The sequence below is a fragment of the Pithys albifrons genome, chromosome 12 (genome assembly GCF_047495875.1).
Source record: "Pithys albifrons albifrons isolate INPA30051 chromosome 12, PitAlb_v1, whole genome shotgun sequence".
In the NCBI taxonomy this organism is placed as follows: domain Eukaryota; kingdom Metazoa; phylum Chordata; class Aves; order Passeriformes; family Thamnophilidae; genus Pithys; species Pithys albifrons.
In genome coordinates, this window is record NC_092469.1 from 8,003,272 (window position 1) to 8,024,661 (window position 21,390).

The following is a 21,390-nucleotide window of genomic DNA, read 5'->3' on the forward strand; positions in this document are numbered from 1 at the left end:
CAGTAAAGCAGCTAAACCCAAACCTCAGATGTGAAATAGGACAGAAAGGTTTCTCTCTCGAGCAGAAAGGTTTCTCCATACCTGTCCAAGCTCTGGAAGTGCTCACTCCTCGTGTGCCCAGACCATGTAGTCCCAGTGTCCTTCCACTAGACCATCCAGCTTGGCCTTTAGCAGTGTCAGGCTTGGGGCATCCACAGCCTCCCAGGCCAGCCTGTGCCAGTGCCTCACCCACCGCTCTCACGGCGGAAGATTTCTTTGTGGTATCTAACCTAAATTTCACCTCTTTCCATTTGTACCCAGTATCCCTTGTCTTATCACTACCAGGTGGGATGGGACGGGACGGGACGGGACGGGACGGGACGGGACGGGACGGGATGGGATAGGACAGGACAGGACAGGACAGGAAAGGACAGGACAGGACAGGCTAGGCTTTGTGCCTCTCTGGTAATCCCTGGGGCACCACTTAGAGGGGGCACCCTCAGCCCCCGCCCTCCCCTGCCCTCCCTTCTCACAGGAGCCCGGGGACACTCAGACCACCCTCGTCTCCCGCCCCGGCACCTCCCGGGCCGCCCCATCCCCTCCCCGGGGCCGTGTCCGTCCCATTCCCTCCCCGGGGCCGTGTCCACCCCATCCCCTCCTCGGGGCCGTGTCCGTCCCATCCCCTCCCCGGGGCCATGTCCGTCCCATTCCCTCCCCGGGGCCGTGTCTGTCTCATCCCCTCCCCGAGGGAGTGTCCGCCCTGCCCGCGGACGGAGGGAGGGAGGCCGGCGGGGCGGACCCGCTGCTGTCCCCGCGGTCCCGGGCTCGCTTCCCGGCGGGATGGTCGCCATGCCCCTGAGGAAGCCCTCGGGGAAGCTGCGCAGCTCGGACTCGGGCGTGGAGCCGGACCGCGGGGCGCTGCCCCTGCACACGGACCAGCGCCTCGGGCCGGCCCAGGAGAAGAAGGACCAGCGCATCTCGCTCTTCCTCAGCGACTTCGACCAGCAAGGTATGGCCGGGGCCAGGTGGGGCTGCCCTGCCCGCGGTGGGTGCAGGGACAGGGGAAGGCGCCCTCCCCTCGAGCAGCGCCGCCCGCACCCCGGTCCCGTCCTCCGAAGGACGCGGCTCCGGGAGCTCCGACTCCAGAGTCGGTGTCTCCATAAAATGCTGTTCCAGCTTTCTTTTATATTGCGATTGTCCAGTGTTTGTACTTGGAAACATGTAACACGCACGGCAGTAAAAGCCTGTTTTGTTTTAAAGCCAAGGAGCACATCCAGGAGATGAAGAAAGAGCTCGATTCGCTTTTGCAAACAGCGGAGAAGGCGTTTGCAGTGGAGCTGCTGACCGTGCCCGCTGCCATCAGGAAAATGAAGAGGAAGGACTTGCTCAGTAAGTGTGCGCGGCCTCTCCTTGGCAGGGCAGGATGTGCCTGTGGCTGCCGAGAGGGACCCTGGAAACTTTGGGTCTTCTAAGGACCGGTTTGTTTTTTCTGCTGAGCATTTTAAGCCGATCGGCAGAGCTGTTCCCCTGCAGGTGCTCACGGAGCACTCTTGTTGGAGCAGCCTGACCTGTGTAACACAGGGTGTAGAATTAGTAGGTAACACAAGAGAGTCTGGAGCTTTTTTAATGTATGCTCTAAAGCCGTCTGATTTAAAGTCTGAAGAGAGACAAGGAATAATTACAAACCTAGTGCTTTCTGTGTGTGAAAACACAAGCACTCCAGTCCATCTGGATCTATTCACCTCAGCCATAGAGATTTTTTGGCTTTGTCACTTTGAAGTCTTTTATACTGAGCCTTTCTCAACTAGTCTTTTACCTGCAACCATGAGCAAACAAGTTTAATTTTAACTCCCCTTTATGCAGCAGTTTAAGATGTGGTGTACACTCAGCATCAGACATATTCTGGTGAGAACTGATGGTTTTGGAATCTACTGTGCAGCTGGAAATTGCGGGGGCCACACAAATATCAGACCTAAGACTCTTGAAAAACTTAAGTTTATTGTAAGCCTGAGTGTTTTTTCTTGAGAAGCTTCTTCCTAAAAGCATCAGCTTTCTGCAACACAACATGTGTGTGGTTCTTCTTTGAAGTCAAGTTATATCCTCTGTGACTACACCCAGTATTCTTTCAAAGATTAAACATAGTGAAATTTTCATTGTTTTGTAGGATGACTATCACACAAGGCTTGACTCTTGTTCACATGCAACATATATGCTTACTAAGGTTAACTATTTAAGCCACTGTAATCCTGAATTACTTGTTCAGATTCATAGGCCATAAGATAAGAACTGGAAGATAAAAGTTATGCAAGTAATAGTAGCTAACCAAGTTACACTTTGTTGAGTTACAGATTTTCAAGGAGGGGAGGAAATGGCTCTTGCTGCTGCAATGGTAAGTGTGTGTTTTCAAATTTTATCACAGTTTACAGAATAGGATTCTTCTCTCCCTGCTGTGGCAAAATATATTCTCTCCCTTTCAGACAAAATATTTTGTTTGGCTGTGTGTTTAAATAGAAGATGATATGAAAGGACTAAGCAGCCAGCCACAGTGCAGTTATGAACATTACTTAAACTTTTAGGGTCATCTACTGGCAGAAATCCAGATGTTTTTGAAAAAAATAAACTGGTATTTAGCCAATCCCATGTCTGTCATTTACCTTTACATGCTTTTGTAATATAATAGTCATTTACTGGGCAAAATCTGTTGATTTCCTCTTGTTGGATAAACACTTTCTTTTAGACTGCCTGCTCTCTAGAAGACATACCAAATCCAAAACTGATGAGAACCAACAGCAAAAAAGGCAAGCCAATCCAATAATATATGTCTTGTCCTTCTTAAATTTTCTTTTTTTTTTATTGGTTTGAACTGAGAATTTGTAAAATGAGTGTTGAGCCTGAAGAATACAAGAGGGAAAAGTGTATAACAGTTCCCCCCAGCATTCAGTGTGGAGGATCATGGATTATGCTACTGGTGAGATACTTAAAGGATGCCCTTTGGCTTTATCCCTGGAATTAGTGAGAAGAGGCAGATTTAAGTGACTTGTCAGTGCTTTACAGTATGGCAGAAGAGCTAGAGAAGTCACCCCTCTTTTCTCAGGTTTCCCTTTGACCTTCTGCCCACCGACCTCTGTAAGAAAAATACCATTTATAATATATACACTAAGGAGGGCACTGCCACTGAAACGTAATTCTGTTTTGTCTGGGGCTTTAGGGATTATCTGGTGTGAGGAACACCCACGGTTTGCTTTGAAGTGTGGCCCAGGTGAATGAGCACTGGAGAGGTGTGATGGGAACCTGGCAGTGGGGAAATGGGCTTCAAACATGACTCTGAAGTGGTGTTTTGTGCTCTTTGTGAGGTTTTTAATTTCCCTGTCTTGCTAATACATCTCTAGTGAAGGTAACTACAATTGTTGAATATGAAGATGCCAAGCATATTTCTGCAAAGAAAGTAACTAAAAAAGTAAGTCCATTTTTTTAATTCAAAAACCATAAGGGCTTAAATCATTTTGACCTGCCATGAATGCTGCTAGAGTCACTGTTAGTTGTAAAAATCAGTTGGTTTAAATTTACTGTATCTGAAGTTAAGCGAGGCTAAACAGTATAGTAAATAATTTTCATAATTAAATATAGTATCTGTACTTCTAGTGACTAATTCACACAGACTTGCAAATACAGGCATAGTCATTCTCTCTTGACTTGCCAATAAACCTTGATGGTTTGAGGAACCATTTTTTGTTGAAATGTTCAAAAAAACCTTCATGTTTTAATTAATTATTTTCTATATTTGAATGACTTGTGCATTCTTGTCCACCTTGATGTCCAAGTGTATGAATTTTACCCCCTCAGTCCACCTGGGCAAAGCAGCTCCTCAGCCAGATGCTGAAATTTGCTGCAAGGTGACAACAAAGACACAAAAGGTTCTGTGCAGTTACAGGCATTGGTTGTAAGAGAGATTAAAAGTTGGAAGGTGTATTTGTTAGACAGGTTGTCCAGAACTTCAGTATGAATAGGTTTTGGTGTTATGAAACTACTTTTAGAATACATATTGGCCATTTTATAGAAATGTAGAACCATATAAAAGGCAGCACTGGGGGGCTTAACTGCTCTTTCTCAACAGGGAATTCTTACAGTGTTGTTTCCTGCAAATATCCAACATTTTGCTTTCAAATGCCACTTCTTTTAACTGCAGTCTTATATATACATTTTCAGATGTCCAAAACCAAGTCATTGGTTTCATTGGCCTCAGGTTTCAACGGCAAACTGAACCCTCTTTCTAGGTGAGACTGACCTTTGGTGGCTTATTTAACTCACCTGACCTTGTGCATGCTGACTAAAATTATTTTCAAATAAAGTAGCTGAGATTTGAGCCCCACAGGAATGTATCTGATGTCTTCCATAACTGAGTGAGGTGCACTGTGGTTATGTGAGCCCTGAACAAAGGAGCATCTCTGTATCTTGTATCTCTCACTGAATGGTGCACAGTTCTGATCTCAGGGAATCAGTATAGATTTCCAGACAATACTTAATGAAAGAGAAGATGCAAGGAAAGTCTCTTGGCTCTTTTAGAACTAATGGAGTGTTCTGTAATAAACACTCAGTTTGGTTATTGCAGCCCTCTCTTACCTATTGCATCAATTAATTCTTTTATTCCTGTGTGCTCTCAGGTCCCACTATGTTATATTTACCTCGGGAGGGCTTTTTCACATGTATGTGCACAAGATCTCTGTCCTGGAGTACTGCAGTGTTCTCTAATCCACTATCTTCATCCCAGCTGAAACTCCACATTCAAAGTAGATGAGGAGGAATAAATAATAATAAACCCAAACCAAACAAATAAAACCCCAAACAAAACACAAACCCAGTAACTACTTTTTTTTTTCTGAGTCTGTTAAGATCCTTCTGCAAGTCAGACTTGCAGAAGATTAAAGTCTCTTACTTCTCATTGCAGTGCCACAAATCTGAAAGCCTCTCCAAAGGCATCTCAAAGGTAAGGGGGTTTTGGCTTGCTCTTAATAAATAATTTAGTTAAATAACACAGATATCACAGAAGATTCTGTGATGGAAAGGACCCACAAGGATCACCATTCAGGGAATGGCCCATACAGGGACTGAATCTACAGCCTTGACATTATTAGCACCATGCTGTAACCAGCTGAGCCAAGGCTACATATTTACATAATTATCATCTAGAAATTAATCATCACCAGTCTAGATGTAATAGATCTTCATGGGCTGCCCCTAAAGTTGACAATGGGGATGTGAACCAGTTACACCTCCTGCTGGGTGTCTGGGTGTTAACTTGCACTCTAATGGAGGCACAGGATTTGATGTCCTAACTAAAGTTAGTTTTAAAAAATGTATTTAGGGTATAAATTCTCACTCAGGGTTTATAGGCTTACAGTTCAAACTTTTTTCAGAGCCCAACCTTGATTAAAGTGTCACCAATACTGCTAAGGTAAAATAAAAATAAACCAACCCCCACAGAATGCCCACCCAAATACGTTTGATAATCAGTTTCTTGCATATTGAACAGTTAAGATTTTCAGGTACTTTCATTCTCCACACCCTACATAGTTTGGCTTTGGCACAAGTCATCAGCTGAAGTGAGGGGGGGAATAACTGCAATGGGCCCTAAAACCAGCAAGTGGCTGTTTCACCTTGGCCTGCTATGAATGTCAAAGGCTTGTTTGCAAGTAGAACATACCCATTTTCCAAGCAGAGTAAGAACAATTGTGAAATGGAACCTTAGGAACCTCTGAGAGAAGCAGCTTTGGTGTTCATTGAGCTCTCCCTCTGCAGCAGCAGACGCACCATGTGTCTTACCTTGAGCCCTGAGGTGTGAAGTTTCCTCCTTCCCAAACTGTAACCATTCACTGCTGATACTGGAGAGTGGATATTCCTGTTACTGTGTGGTCCCAATGTCAGCCTGCTCCTGGCCTGGAACAGGCTCAAAGGTTACTGCAGGGGCAGGGCATACAACCCTTCCCAGCAGTGCCAGTAAATGCTGCTGATGGTTGGAGTTCCTGGAGTCTGATACAACTGGAAAAATTCACACCTGCCTGCCTTTCTCTTAGGTGTATTTCCTACTACTTGCATTTGACTGAAATTTTCCACCAGAGCATAGGAAGTTAACTTGGAGGAACATCTGTATTGTATTCTAGTGCTGGATTACAACAGACTGGCTCAAGAACTTTACCTACCCGTGGGAGAGTTCAAGGCATGTTAAAGAGAAGTAAATCAGTACCCCAAAATAAACCGGTTCCATTTGTAAACATTCCCCTGGCTGATGGACAGGTATCTTTTTTTCCTTTTTTAAACATTTTAAATGTTTTTTAAACATTCCATATGTGAGTAGTGTGATAGTGACAGCTCTTGCTGTTGCTGAATGAGATGCTGCTAAACAAAAGGAAAAATGGTTGCTAAAGTAGGGAAGCACATGGTGTTCAGGGAAGCTGGGCATGCAAGGAAAACTTCCAGAGTAACTTTTAAAACTGTTTCTCTTCACGTTTAGACATTCTGTACAGCTGGTGGAGACCTCCAGAATATTGATGTGCAGCTGCTAAATCAAGACACAGTACAGCACATTCATAACTTGGTGGTAAGCTGGAACTAGTAATTTATATCTATCTATCTAGCTCTAATCTTCAGACACCTAGTCCCAGGTTTGCATCTGAGATACTCTCATGAATGCAAATTCTAAGTGCTTTAACACTTTGGAGTTTAAGCCTAAATTGGTTGGCATAATTGGAGGGAGGGAGAGCTGAACTGGTACACACAGATCACACGTCAAAGTAAATGCACTGAAATAAGCAGGTGCAGTTTGGTAAGGGCTGGAGGGCCACAGGAGCATGAACTCTTCCCCTCCACTGCTCTGGTGTCTCATCCACCCCGTGAGCAAACTGCCCTTCTCTTCCCTCATATTCAAAGGCTGACAAAGCAACAGGGAAGTTTTCATTCTTGTTACAATCTGTTCCTGTGTGGCCCTTGCTCAGTAAGAGCATGAACTCTTCCCCTCCACTGCACACCCAGTAACTGCTGCAGTGGAACAGGAGCTGCCTCACCTGTGCTTCAGGGAGGCAGATGCTTTGAAAGCCAAATGAAGTGAAGCAAACTGTAAGCACAGTGCCCACCCTTCTGAAGATGAGGGTACCTGGGTGTTGTCTAACAGAAATCAATCCAGACACAAGAAACAGTAACCAGTTTACAGCTGTGCAGGGATTGAGGCCTCAGTGCAGCTCTTTAAGACAGAGGTGTGGAAGCTGTTCTGTATTTCTAACATGGCCCTGCCTTGCAGGCACAGTGGGGCAGGGAGGGAGTGCTCACTGCTGGCTTTAGCAATAGCAACTTTTCTTCCTTCCTCCAAGTTCTCCTGAGTAGCTGGAGCTAAAACAAACTTTTCTCCCCTCAGAATGAGCTGACTCTACTATGTGGAAAGGCAACAGCTGAACCAAGTTAATGGAACTTTCTTGTGACTACAGGATATTGGTGACAGCTCCTGGTGCTGCCTCTTAAGTGTTTAGATAATGTCTGTTATGTCTTAATAAAGCTGTATACAGCCCAGTAAATGTTTCTGTAAGCTTTTATATCATGTGATGTGTCTTATTAAGTTCCTGTTATCTCTGTGAAGGATAGTAAAGCAGAAGAAAATGCTAGTTTTTCAAGTTCTCTATAAAAAGCTTGGTTACAATCCAACATCAGTTCACAGTAAAATGAACAGTAATAGGTTGCATGTAGGAAACAGGTATAACTGATATTTTATATAGGACTATTTTTACATAACTATTCTTAAGTGTGAGAATAAACCTCTCATTTAGATTATACATGAAGTGTACAGAACATCAGTGAATAGTTAAGTAGTTCTTAATAGTTTAACCTGAATCAACATCCATTTTCCCCTGAATTAATGATGTGGTATCAGCTTTTGATTACTGCAGGCACATGGACATTTCAACATGAACTGTTCACTGAGGTAACCAAAATGCCCATGCCCTTCCGAAACCTGCAGCTGTCAAGTGTTTGGAGCAGGCAGTGCTGGGTATGCTTTGCACCAGGGCCACACACCTGGGTGGAGCTCTCACCTGTTTTATGCTGCTGGCAGGAGCCTCAAGTAATGCTGTCCCAGGGCTGAAGGGAACCAGCCTATGGACAGTGATAACTCCTCCTTCCCTTTCACTTTAGAATCATAGAATCAATTGGGTTGGAAAAGACCTCCGAGATCATCAAGTCCAACCCTTGGTCCAACTCCAGTCCCTTTACCAGATCATGGCACTCAGTGCCACGGCCAATCTCAGTTTAAAAACCTCCAGGGATGGGGAATCCACCCCCTCTCTGGGCAGCCCATTCCAATCCCTGAGCACTCTCTCTGCAAAGAATTTTTTTCTGCTCTCCAACTTCAGTTTCCCCTGGCAGAGCTTGAGCCCATCGTGCCCCCTTGTCCTATTGCTGAGTGCCTGGGAGAAGAGACCAAACCCCACTTGGCCAGAACTTCCCTTCAGGTAGTTCTAGACAGTGATGAGGTCACCTCTGAGCCTCCTCTTCTCCTTTAGCACCCTGTCTGAAAAGCCACCATGAATCCCTTACTCTCTTCCCCCTCAAAAAAGCAATTTGAAAGGAGATGGAAAGTCTAGAATATTACTCTATTTTCCAAGATGCATCTTAAAGCTACTATTAAAAAGCAGAAAGGAGGTATTGGTAATTGTTTAAGCATTCCAGTTTAAAGGGATGAACTTCTTGGAGACATTAGTCAGGAGAAAGGATCAGCATGTAACCATGGCTTCACAAAAAGCAACCCCAAGTTTTAATACATGAAAATAAAAGATCCACTAGAGAATGCCACAGCATAAGTCAATACTGAAATACAGATCAAACAGTATTTATTTTTGCTTCATTTTTCGAGTCTATAACAAGGATGTTCAGCAACACTCAAATGCCAATGCCTACCCAAGCACATGGAAACCCTTGGAGTTTGTCCCTCCAACCTCATTGGTAAAATGTCAACAACTATCAGAGCAATAACTAAACAAGTCACACTTCAGATTTGTAAAGAAAAGTAGAGCTTCAACTTGCTCACTTAAACAGGGAGAGAAACCTTGCTATAGAGAGGCAGCTTACCAACCCAACACTGTTCATGCACAACATTCCTTAATTAAGGTCACATTTTTGCCTTGTTGGGGCATTTTTACCCATTCAAAGTAACAGAACTGAAGCTGGAGAAATCAATATCTTCATAATTAAAACAAAGTGCAAACTACCAAAAAAGTAACAAAACCATCTACATTTAGCATGTTTCCAGGTCAAACAATTTTTTTTAAACTGGAAACATTTTTCTAAGAAGTGAGGCTGAATCAGGCTTTGAATAGGATTCAAAGGATAAAAGGAAAACACCAATATTTCAGAATATAATCATCCCCATTTAAAGGTTTTCTTATCTTCAGACTGAATTCAGATATCCTTGTGTTTTCTTCACACAAAGAGGACATGGCTGCAGCCTTCCCTGTGCCCATTTAGTCATATTTTATTTCAGGAAAGACTTTTAATGTGGCACACAATTGTTACCTGACTTTAGCTTAGTCTTAAAGCAGCTTCAGCCTCCCTGTGTTTACAAAATGTCTATCACCTACACAGTCTCCTCACACACAGACTAGTTAAAGCCACTGGAAAAGTAAGAGTTACAAGGCAAAAGAAATATATTATACACCAACTGCTTTTATTTAATTTCAGAAACCGTTCACAAGATGGTAGAAAAAACTTACAACCACTTCTAATTTAGTCTTTCATTGTTCCCAGTCAGCTCTAAACCCATTATGTGCAAAGCCCATTTATTACCATGCATCTAGATGATAGATACAGGCTATGAAATTCTTGATTCTACTTGTAGCAGCTTATGCAGGTGCAGCCAAATACCAAGCCTCAGGACAAATTGTACACAAACTTTACAATGTAGAATTTGAATGTAAAATATGAAACTTAAAATCTACACAAAACTGATAAAAATCAAGCACAGATACGAGGACAAACTTAAAACCCATGTGAAAAGGAGTCTTGTCTTCCTTTCAAGTGCTTTATTCTGCTACACAGTCAAAATGAAGATGTAAGCCTGTGGTTAGTTTAAATTACACTCTGTAGATACTATAGACCAATTTAAAAGTTACACATACAGCAATAGATGTCCATTGGTTCATCTGGATTACTTATACAATCCAGCTGGATTGTTGAAAACAAGTCAGGCAAAATTTGAAAGAAAATCCTTGTGCAACTTTTTAGACAATGTTTACTGATGGGCACACTGTACCCCAGGTCCGTGATGGCTGCTTTCCTCATCAGAACTATCATTGTATGCTTCACGTCGCTGGCCACCACCTGAACCACGAGTGGTATCGAACTCCTGAAGATCTACCTCTTCTGCATCACCAATTACATTAGGAAATTCTGGTCTAGCTGGCAGAAGATCTTCAAGTTCCTGCCCCAAAGAAAGAAATGCATTCAGTATTGCATCTACAGCTGCTAAATAAAGTGACCAGTTTCCCACAACTTCAAGACACCTTGCAGAGCAGGTTTGGTTTACAAGTCTAAGCTGATGAAAGCCTGAGTGCAGACTCATTTAAAAGTATTTGTATCAACTGGAAGACACCACGTAAAGAAAACCAACAGCTCGACATATCATCAACCAAAAGGACAATCAGTAAATACAGTTGCACTCTGAAAACTTATCACACAGCACCAGAAAGATTCTTCCTCCTCCCTTCATCTGTTTAACATCTGCACAGCTCTTACATACAGGCTCCATGAATTCATATTCTGGTGGGTATTTCCAAGTACATATTGCCCATTAAAAAGGTTAGGAGAACAATTGTACCTGCATCTAAATGCAAGCACTGAAAGCCGAGCACATGAGGTACAAGATGTGCCCTTGGCACACACTGTCAAATAACACCACAGTCATGCTTGAAAAAACTACTTACTGAAAGCTTGTCGGGGCTAATCCAGTTATTTTCAGGAAACTGAACATCAAATTTAATGTAAAGATCCCCCTTCTCAAAAGGATTGCGGTACTGGGGCATTCCTTCACCTCTGACTACACGGACACAGCCTGGAATTCAGAGAGAGGTAAGATGGAGAGTGCTACTGCAACCCATCCTCTCCACACAACCCTCAGCTTCCCTTGCCCGGGTTCAGTTAACAGCAAAAGACCAGGATTAAGCGTTCAAGGCTCACAAAGGCACAATCAAAGAACTCCTCCTCAGGCCAAGCCTACCTGGTTCAATCACTTTTCCAGGAGGATATTTAACCACGATTTGACGCCCATCAAGGTGCTTAAACGTGAACTGAAATCCACACAGTGCTTCAACAAGTCCGATCTTGTGTGTCATATGCAAATCATTCACATCTCGCTGGAACACCTGGAAGACAAGACAGGTGTCTGTTCTAGTTCTATAATCACAACTCCACCAGACTCACAGTTTAGAGTTCATTCTTATTTATCCTTCAAATTCAATGTCAGGGCAACAGCCTTGGTAGGAAGTTAACTTTATTCTGTTAATTCAGACAGCATAACATGCTTGGAAAGTTTGTGCCTGACACAAGTGTCACCCAAGATAAGGCAAACCACACCACACACTGTGACCTAAACAGGGCCTGTGCAGCAACACTGCTCTTCCCAACATCTTCCCCACAGCAACATCCCAACAAAACTGACACCAGTCTGGCTACACTTCCCTTGCACTGGAGTATATAAATCACATCTTTGTTTCTCAACTGTTATTTTGCCATCATGCATCTCTGCTTTAGCAAACAATCTACAGCAGGACTTCAATCAGCTGTCAGAAGTGATCTTTAAGCCATATTGCTCAAGATTCTTATCAGAGTAAATCTAAGATTTATCCACTGGCAGAACCATGACTCCCTCCCACCTCAAGGAAAATTTTAAGAGCACTACAAGTCTATCTAGTTTTGCTCACCAGGACAAAGTACAGACTGATGGATTAGCAGTCCTTGGCACAGCTTTGAAAACCTTACCTAATATTAAGTACCTAATTATCAGATAACCAACATTATATCCTTAATACATGACTGAGTTTAAATTTGTACCCAATGCTGTTTTTTCTGCCCCAACAGATCCTGCCTCCCCAAGTATTAGACAAAAACTATTTCTTATTCAATCATAGTAATACCTGGCATTTTTAAATGAAAGCATTCAAAAAAAGGAGCAGTCACCTCAACTCTGCCCCGAGGGAGTTTGAACAGAAAAAGATAAATGGCAATGTGTAACTCCAAAGTGCAATGTATACACTCCAGAATACAGTGAGCATAAGTCTTAACAAACTAGTATAAAATAATAGTGTTTCTGGTTTGTTGAGTGAATCAGCAACATCCCCATTTTGTGTTATTTCCAGAACCACAGTAGCACACACAGAAAGCACCATCTGGGGTTTTTATCAGGAGTGCCCTGCCCTGTCACAAGACATTGAAAAAAGCAACACTGAGCATTTTGATAGTGTTACAAGCAAAGCAGATTAAAGTTAACATCCTAAACGGCTCTTCACTGCATCTACTGTATCAAAGTCAGCCTGAGCTTATCTGAGAAAGCTGCCCTTCATTAGCATTAGGAAGCACCAGAATCTGCCTGTCCTCTGGCCGAGGACTTGCACAGTTTTTTCTGGCTCCCCATGAAAGCCACATTACATGCCACAAATCTATTAAAAGCTATTCACCATCTCTCCCAGAGCTGCAACTATATGAATTACTTTAAATGAATGGCCATCTATATAACTTAAATATTAACAACCAGGATAAAAGGCATTTAAAAGACAAAAGCATTACCTCATTCTCCTTTTCTTGGAGCAGAAGGACAATATCTCCTGGTTCCACACCTGGAGCCTGATCTGCTTCTCCACTGAATGTAATTCTTTGTCCATGTTTCATGCCTTTGTCTACATGGACTTCAAGTATTTTTACCTCCTTGATCACCTTCTTCCCTTCACATTTTTTACAGCGGTCTTTTTCATTAATTACTTCACCTGAGTAAAGACAAATTTTGAGTTCAGAGATTCCACATAATTGCATCCAGTTCTGAAGAAAGCAGGCTGAACAATTCATGCAACACAACTAGTGATTTAGATGCTGCTTTATGAATTCCTCACAAGAGGAAATCCAGGGTCCGTTTAGCCTAGTTGGGAGAGGGGAGAGGAAGGCAAAACAAAAGGGGGGTGGGGGGTATGTGTGTATCAGTAAATACCAACAAAGACACATATAACCTTCTGTCTTATCAAGGATTCTGAAAAATGAGAGTGCTTTAGAGAAGGGCAAAACAAGACTTTGTGTTCCTTAAGTTCTCACCATTCAACTTACTACTCTTAAAATAAATGAAAAGCCCAGTTTTCCATTTCTTGTTATGCTAGAAGTGACATCAGCTAAAGCCACACTGAAGCACCTCTTCTCCCTTAAAAGTCAGAATAGAAATTTCAAAAATATTTCAATGAATTCAGGAAGCTTAGTTCCACTTCTGTTAAAAACAGTGGGAAAGGATTTTGCTCCCTGAGTGCTCCATTTCTGTGAAACAAAGCATAACATGATGCAGCTGAAACTACTAAATTTGTAGGTCAGATGTGAAATGTTAAAGACAACATCATAACATTTATGAAATGTTTTAACCAGTCACAAAATGCAAATCTTTGTAATTTCTGAGTGGTGTGACAAGTAAAATCATCCACAGGGCGATGTTACTACTCTGCAAGCTGCAGAAGTCCTAAAAAGAAATCACACAAAGTGCAGATCATATACTGAGCTTGTTCTCCCCAAACAGAACCAATCCAGCCAAAGATATCTCCTTAATCTGAAGAAGTTACAAATTCAATTTTAGGTTTCCATTTTTAACCTACAACTGTCCTTGGATATTGGGAGATGCAAAAAGACAAACAGCTCCTAAATCAGCAATACCTTGTTTTTTTCTGTAACACCAGAGTAATAGCAGTAAGTAATACTCACATCTAAGTGTTCTTAAAAACAACCAACCCTACTGATCAAACTTCTGGGCTGCTTTTCAGTACATTAAACACTGTAAATCTTGCTGCTATTCTGAGCGAAATGATTCCTCCGCACCGACACCAGACAGCACAGCTGAGGAGATGGGGCAGGACTGTCCTGGATTAAGTTCCTCCTGGGATTTAAGCAGGAGGCCGAGCCCAAGCACCCCATTTAGCAGCAGAGCACAGCCTGGCCTACCTTCTCCGTTGCAGTCAGAGCACACGGACTGCATCTGCTGCACCATGCCGGGCGCCAGCTGCCGGATCATGATGCGGACCCCTCTGCCCCGGCACGCGTTGCACTTCTGAACAGAGCCGGCCTTGCCGCCCTGCCTGCAGGACAAACCACGGCGGGGAAAGGGGAGTTCGTCAGGAACATGAACCAAACCCCTCCATCAGTAGGTTAACATGCCGAACTGCACTGCCAATTAGAGTTCATGTCTCTGTTGTCCCACCCTTCCCCCAGACAAAGGCCTTTGAATAGCTCCAGTTCCATCAACAGCAGCGTTCAAGTTCAATAATCTGCTGATCTGAAAGCAGGGCCCGGTAAGTCAAGTACTGATAACGATCTGACAGAGGAGATCCTTCATTACACTGTCTGCCAACAAAGCACACAGAGAACTCAAAAATACAAACCAACTTACCCATTACAAGCACTACAAAGGACATTCTTGCTAAGTTGTAGTTTAGTTGTCTTTCCATTATACAGATCTTCTAAAGAGACTCTACAAAATAAAGCATTTCTCCTGGGTTATCATTTAACAAATTAATTTTCCCCATGTAATTAAAATACTTGCCTAGGACAAATGAAAGAGCAACAGATCTTCATAAAAAGACTAAATTTGATATTAAATAAGATTTTAAAGTATTATCTTGGTTTTCACAAGTTGCTGCTAAAAAAAATATTTCATACAGGTCACTATGCACTTGTAAAACTGAACACAGTTCCAGAAAAAAAGCTGTAATTTAATCAGAAGAAACCAGATAGGACTGCTTGTATTTATCAAAAGGAAACAAGCTGAACTAGCACTTTAGGTATTATTATATGGTCATAATTATTATTTTTAGTTCCACCAGACAGGTGAGAAATAGCCAGTCCCAACAGTATTTATGGCATGAATACATTAAGAGCACATTTAGAATAGTTACTACTATATTGAGCTTTTCACACAAAGAGAGTTTAGTGAGGAGGGGTCAGCATGTTCTCAAGGCTCATTCTTTAGACATGTTCATGTTTTAATTTTTCCTAGAAGCTCTTGAATACACTATGAAACTGCAATAACCTTTATATATTGCTAGAAGATCATACACAAATATTTAGTGTTTCTACTGCAAGGATTTGTTAGTGGATAGAAATTGCAATTCAATGTACAGAGAAAAGGTTGCTTGGCATCAGTGTTTACAAGTAACAAAACCAAAGCAGAACAACAACACACCACACAGTACTGGCTACTAAACTAAGCATGAAAAATCAAACAGATTTTACTAAGCACGGTTTGCTGACCACAGGGAAGATGCAGCTTAACTTAAGAACTTAGCAAAGACTTGCTCAGCAGGCAAAAAGCCAGCCATGACTGCAAGATATCTACAAAACACAATTAGATGTGACATTCAAGAAAGGCTTTGAAAAAAGCCAAACCAGAACCAAACCCGCCACACACAGCTGTCCATTAATTACCCCATTAATTACGGGGTTCAGCCACAGTTCCAGCTGTTACTGGGCCATGAATGCAGGTCAACCTAAGGCCTTCCACCACTTTGCTGAGAATCTGCCTAACAAGTAACGCTCAGTAGTTAAAAGTTCCTTCAGATTAGAACTTCCGAACATAATTAAAGAGCAAACCAAAGGAAAATAATGCTGACAAAGTACATACATTCTAATAACCTGGCAAATCAAATTATCAGGTTATTATGTTGATTGCCCAACCAGGTCACTGCCTGCTGCTCTACACACAAGGTGCAGGTGTGAGAGGCAGGGCAGATTGCAGAGGACTCCGCTCAGAAGCACATCAAGAACAGAAATGAGCAGTCCAGTACTGACCAGGAGAGCTCGAGAGCACACACTGCACATCAAGGTACTCACTTCAGTGGATGCATCATGTCTTCTCCTCTCCTTCTGCCATTACGACTTCTACTCTGACCACCCATGAAATTGAACAATCCACCACCAAAGATATGGGAGAAAATATCGTCCATTCCGCTGCTCCCGCTGCCTTCCCGGAGCCCCTGCTCCCCATAGCGATCGTACAGCTCCCGCTTCTCCGGGTTGGACAGCACCTCATAGGCAAAGCTGATTTCCTTGAACTGGGACAGGAACAGAGTCACAACAGGGCACGAGCATTTAGAACCTGCAGGGAGCATTGCACTTGTTCCTTGCCCAGCATGAACATCCATCAATTAAGAAGGTACACAAGGGAACAGTTTTCCACCTTCCTGCTAATATAACTTATTCTAAGCAAGACTTAAAAGTCAAGCTTGGACTTAGCTGTGTTACTTCTTGCTAAAAAATAAGACATTTTACTGCAAAACTTGGTTGGCTTTGTTCTTTACTGTGCTGGGCATAAGACAGATTTCTTACAAAATTAAAAAAAAAAAAGAAAAACAACTGAAGAAAATTCCCAAGTACACAAGACTGCAGAGGCCAAGAGGCAAAATACCCAACAGTTACACACTTATGGCAAAGATTTTAAGATATGTTAGGCACTTAAATACAGTAACAATTAAGTAACTTACTAAAATGTATATTAATGTGTTTGTCCTTATAACAAATTAGTATCTTTTCATAGTCATCTCTGCTCACCCCTAAGCAGCCATCAGAACCTCAATTTTGTTAATCAGCTGAGTCAACCTAATTGACAATTTTTAAATTCCTTTTAACATAACAAACCTATTCCAACCTTCCCACATACATAATTAGCTTTACGCTGCAGCAGTTTCAAGAACCTCTACAACATCCACTTTTCCATGCTGGAAAAACCTGGGAAACTGCCCATCTTTTCCAAATACCTGCATACTGCCAATGACAGCTGACACCTCAGCAGATGAAGAGGCAGTTTTTCCTCAGCATCACCTTCTCAACCAATTTAACTCAGCTGCTGCTGCTGCATTTCATCAGGAGGCACACGAGGACACACAGGAGGCAAATTCTGAGATTGGGAAGTTGACCAGGCAGGGTTCCCTCTCCCAGTTATTTTGGAACAAACTGAACAGCAAGCCCCCAACACCTGCACTTGGTTCCTTAGAAGCCACTGCAGTAGCAACTTAAGGCATTTAAAAACAACAAAAAAGTCATCTTACTTTGTCTCCTGCATTTGGATTCTTATCAGGATGGTATTCCTTAGCCAGCTTTCTGTATGCCTAGTTGAAAAAGGTAAAAAATTAGTTTCAATTTCAATTACTCACTTCTTTTCTAAGAAACTCAAGTACTGTCCCCAGGAAGAAGAAAAACCCTAATAAAGCAAAATGAAAAAATTACAGTGTTTCAAAGTCCCTCATACACTGAAATGATAAAAACATTCTGACATTGGTACATGCATAAATTAACTACATTTGGATTTAAACACAGCTAAAGCCACAATGGCCAGAACTAGTTTTTCTGCTTCTCTTCATCAGCTTACAGGGAGAATCCCACTGGACTCTCATGAAAATGACCTGCCCTGGAGAATCCCCTCAAAACCTACACCAGAACAGCAGATTTCACCCTGTTTGTCTCTCCCCTCAACCACAGCAGTAACTAAAGACGAAATGGCTGCTCCAGCTCCTCACTCAACCCGGCCATCCCCTCCTCACACCACCACTCTGTCCTTCCTCACCCACACAAAGGGAAGATTTCACCTCACTCTGAACTGAGTTCCATGTGCAGAAATGTGCATTTCACTGCTGTTATTTCACTTCACTAAAACAGGAGCAATAAGTACAGCCAAATATCCAGGTGAAATTTTTCTCAATGCCTTTTTTTGGCCAGTACTTTGACTGCCCAGACCATCCCTTGCCCTTCAGCTGTTCCACTTACACTTTGGAGGTTCAAGTCACATTAACACAACAGGCAGAGACTTTTCATACAAGTTTGAGTTTCTCCCCCCACTCCACCTCAGCATCCCTCAGAAACGATCAAAGGACAGATATTAACAAGTTACATTGTATACAGTTTTTTATTCTTTAATTTATAAATATTTAAAAAAGCTACAGTCATGCAATTGCAAAAAGCAGCAACATCAGCTGTTAGAGTGGATTTTCCAAAGGCTTCATTTCTGTATAACTGAGCACCTAAACTACCTCTTTAGAACTACAGTGTTAAAGAGCTTCACACACAAAGCTTTACAGAGATCACAACTTTACAACTTTCAAACAAGCAAATTTCCTTTATAGCCTCAGTTACTTCTCTTTACTGATTTTATCTTGAAACACTCAGTACCTCTGCGGGCAATCAAGAAATGAAGCTTGATAAAGAACTAATAAAACAAAAACAGAATGTTGATATTACACCCCAAATATTCTAAACCATAATAAAGAACAAAAATGATACGTTTTCAGGACAAACAACCCAACAGTAACGAAGCATAATCATGCACAAATCTGTGTATTCTGCAAAAATGGATCTGTCCCACATATTTTAAGGAGTCTAACCAAGAAAAAACCAAAACACCACTGAAGTGATAAGCTAAGTAACACTGTCCAGTAGGGAAGAAAAGAGCTTGCATGGCGATCTTTAAAAGAGAAAGCCCTCGTGTCTTTGCTGGTAACAACATTCCAGGCCAGAGCAATTCTTACAACTGCCCACAGCCCTAAAAGAAGCCACCACTATTCATTTAACCAGAAACAGGTCCAGAATAAAGGTCTACACTGGCAACATAACTTCATCCAAAGTTCATTTAACCAGTGTTAAACCTGTTCTCTCAGCCCCTTTTGACCGGGATATCATCCATTCACCTTCACATTTCTCTACTACTGTTATATGTGCTAAAATACCAGATTTTAAAGCATCCATGAAACCTTTCAATGACAGCAAGACAGACACTCCTTGTTGTAGCAGTTGGAAACTCTACATTCCATGATTAGTCAAACCTGCAGTAATTAATGCTGAGCAGTAGAGCTCAGCCTAGTGAAAAATCGCTCTGAGTTTTTCACTCTTGCAGCACACGGTTATCCTTGAGAGAATTCTGTGCGAAAATAACCCATTCTCGCGGACAGCGCCGCACTTCAGGCACAACGCCCTCCCAGCCCTGTTTCCACCCCGCTGTGGCCATCCCTGCACAGCCCGGCACGCCGGGCGAGGCGCAGCTGTGGGTGCAGCACCGCCCACCCACCCGCGGGAGCCACTGCGAGGGAACTGTCTGGTTCATTCTGCTCCCTCACGTGGGAACGGTCATTACGGCCTCCCACAAAAAAAGTGCTTCGTACGCCGCAGGATGGGATCGCCACAGTGATGACCCGGCTCCGAGTGTTCACCTCTGCTCTTTGTTTACCTCGCCCCGCCGCCCCGGCCCGGGGGGCTCACCCCGAGCGCGGCCCGGCCCGGCCCGCACGTGGGACGGACAATGGCCCCGGGCCGGACCCTCCCGCGGGATTCCCCCCGGCCCCAAAATCCCCTTCCGGGCCGCGCACCGCGGGGGCGGGACAGCCGCGGGCCGAGCCGCGTCCCGCCCGCGCCCGGAGCCCACGCGGGGCCCGCCGGGGCCGGGCCGGGAAGGGCCGAGATGGGTCGGGCCCGCCGCCCCGTCCTCCTCCTCCTCCTCCTCTTCCCGCCGGGCCCTCGCCCTGCCCGCGGCCTCTCCGCCCGCACGGCCCGTCCGCGGCCTACCGGGCACGGCGCTGCGCCCTCCCCGCGGGCCCGGCCCGGCCCCGCTGCCCCCGCCCCGCTCCATTCCGCGCCCCGCGGGGCCTGCCCGGCCGGGCCCGACCCCCCCCCCACACCGCCCGGCCTCCGCCCCTGCGCCGCACCTTCTTGAGCTCGTTGTCGGAGGCGCCGGGCGGCACCCCCAGGATGTCGTAGAGCTTGGTATCGGCCACGTTGGCCATGTCTGTTGGCGGCGGGGCCGAGCGGGGCCGGGCGGGCCGAGGCGGGCGGGCAGGGCCGGGACCGGCGGCAGGACACGGGCACGGGCCGCCCGCGACGTCACCGCGCACGCGCTGCGTCACCGCGCCCGCGACGCGCGGAGAGCGCCGCCCCGCCCCCCCCGCGGGGCCGCGTGACCCAGTTCGGCTGCGGCGCGGCCCGGCAGGGGGCGCTGTGCGCCGGGGGCGGGCGGGGGGGGGAGAGAGCTGGGTGTGGGGAGAGGGGAGAGGGAACTGGGTGTAGGGAGAGGGGAGAGGGAGCTGGGTGTGGGGAGAGAGAGCTGGGTGTGGGGAGAGGGGAGAGGGAGCTGGGTGTGGGGAGAGAGGAGAGGGAACTGGGTGTGGGGAGAGAGGAGAGGGAACTGGGTGTGGGGAGAGAGAGCTCGGTGTGGGGAGAGAGAGCTGGGTGTGGGGAGAGAGGAGAGAGAGAGCTGGGTGTGGGGAGAGGGAGCTGGGTGTGGGGAGAGGGAGCTGGGTGTGGGGAGAGGGGAGCTGGGTGTGGGGAGAGGGGAGAGAGAGCTGGGTGTGGGGAGAGCTCGGTGTGGGGAGAGGGGAGGGGAGACCTGGGTGTGGGGAGAGAGAGCTCGGTGTGGGGAGAGGGGAGAGCTCCGTGTGGGGAGCGGGGAGAGAAGAGAGCTCCGTGTGGGGATTGCTCCGGGCGGGGAGGGCACGGACCGAGCCCCGGGCACCGGGACAGCCCTCCCAGCCGGGCTCTGCACGTCCGAACACTGTCCTCAACTGCCCCTCTTGTTTCACGGTCACAAAATCAGTGAGGTCGGAAAAGACCTCGTTGAGGCCAACCTGAGCAGACGCCGCGCTGAGCACCGTGCCCAGTCTCGAAGCACCTCCGGGGACGGTGACTCCACCACCTCCCTGGGCAGCGCATTCCAATGTATAATCACCCCTTCTGTGAGGAAATTCCTGCTGATGTCCAACGCAAACCACCCCTGGCACAGCTTGAGGCCATGTCCTCTCCTCCTGTCACTTGTTGCCTGGGAGAAGAGCCTGACTTTCAGCTGGCTACACCCTCCTTCAGGGAATTGTAGAGTGATAAAGTCAACCCTGAGCCTCCTCCAGGCTGAGCCCCCCCAGCTCCCACAGGATTTGTGCTCCAGACCCTTCCCCAGCTCTGTTCCCTTCTCTGGACCAGCTGCAGCCCCTCAATGCCCCTCCTGACCTGAGGGGCTCAGAACTGGGCTCAGCACTCAAGGTGTGGCCTCACCAGTGCCCAGCACAGGGGGACCGTCCCTGCCCTGGTGCTGCTGCCACAGGCCAGGGTGGCATTGGCCTCCTTGGCCACCTGGGCACACGCTGGTTAATGCCCACCAACAGCCCCAGG

General features: G+C 45.2%; 2 protein-coding genes across 3 annotated transcripts; one reads left to right on the top strand and one right to left on the bottom strand.

Moving 5' to 3' along the window:
* Window positions 1-704: 704 nt before the first annotated feature.
* LOC139677296 (borealin-2-like) lies at window positions 705-7,559 on the top strand. 2 transcript variants are annotated; one of them, XM_071567111.1, is made up of 10 exons: window positions 705-988; window positions 1,240-1,368; window positions 2,322-2,368; window positions 2,717-2,777; window positions 3,369-3,436; window positions 4,186-4,253; window positions 4,925-4,963; window positions 6,138-6,270; window positions 6,488-6,574; window positions 7,385-7,559. In XM_071567111.1, exons 1-10 carry the CDS (start codon window positions 820-822, stop codon window positions 7,430-7,432), a joined length of 849 nt encoding a protein of 282 aa, XP_071423212.1. In that variant the 5' UTR covers window positions 705-819; the 3' UTR covers window positions 7,433-7,559. The 2 variants fall into 2 exon arrangements, with proteins under 2 accessions (XP_071423212.1, XP_071423213.1); XM_071567112.1 differs by having other exon boundaries at window positions 706-988; window positions 2,328-2,368.
* A 1,273-nt stretch (window positions 7,560-8,832) lies between these two features.
* Window positions 8,833-20,134, bottom strand: DNAJA2 (DnaJ heat shock protein family (Hsp40) member A2). The gene is made up of 9 exons (XM_071567110.1): window positions 19,938-20,134; window positions 17,295-17,354; window positions 16,081-16,301; window positions 14,642-14,722; window positions 14,197-14,330; window positions 12,796-12,992; window positions 11,231-11,375; window positions 10,938-11,065; window positions 8,833-10,435 (listed from the first exon to the last, which is right to left on the bottom strand). The coding sequence occupies exons 1-9, from the start codon at window positions 20,013-20,015 to the stop codon at window positions 10,247-10,249; spliced, it is 1,233 nt and encodes a 410-aa protein (XP_071423211.1). The 5' UTR covers window positions 20,016-20,134; the 3' UTR covers window positions 8,833-10,246.
* Between the last annotated feature and the right edge of the window lie 1,256 nt (window positions 20,135-21,390).

What these genes read in the sequence shown, in the direction of transcription:
- DNAJA2 (XM_071567110.1), bottom strand. Translation starts at nt 20,015, where the DNA reads ATGGCCAACGTGGCCGATACCAAGCTCTACGACATCCTGGGGGTGCCG. An exon ending in GACATGATGCATCCACTGAA is followed by an intron (nt 14,723 to 16,080) that starts GTGAGTACCTTG and finishes TTTATTTTGTAG; the next exon opens with AGTCTCTTTAGAAGATCTGT. An exon ending in CTCTGACTGCAACGGAGAAG is followed by an intron (nt 12,993 to 14,196) that starts GTAGGCCAGGCT and finishes GTCTTTACTCAG; the next exon opens with GTGAAGTAATTAATGAAAAA.
- LOC139677296 (XM_071567111.1), top strand. Translation starts at nt 820, where the DNA reads ATGGTCGCCATGCCCCTGAGGAAGCCCTCGGGGAAGCTGCGCAGCTCG. An exon ending in CAAAGAAAGTAACTAAAAAA is followed by an intron (nt 3,437 to 4,185) that starts GTAAGTCCATTT and finishes ATACATTTTCAG; the next exon opens with ATGTCCAAAACCAAGTCATT. An exon ending in AAACTGAACCCTCTTTCTAG is followed by an intron (nt 4,254 to 4,924) that starts GTGAGACTGACC and finishes TTCTCATTGCAG; the next exon opens with TGCCACAAATCTGAAAGCCT.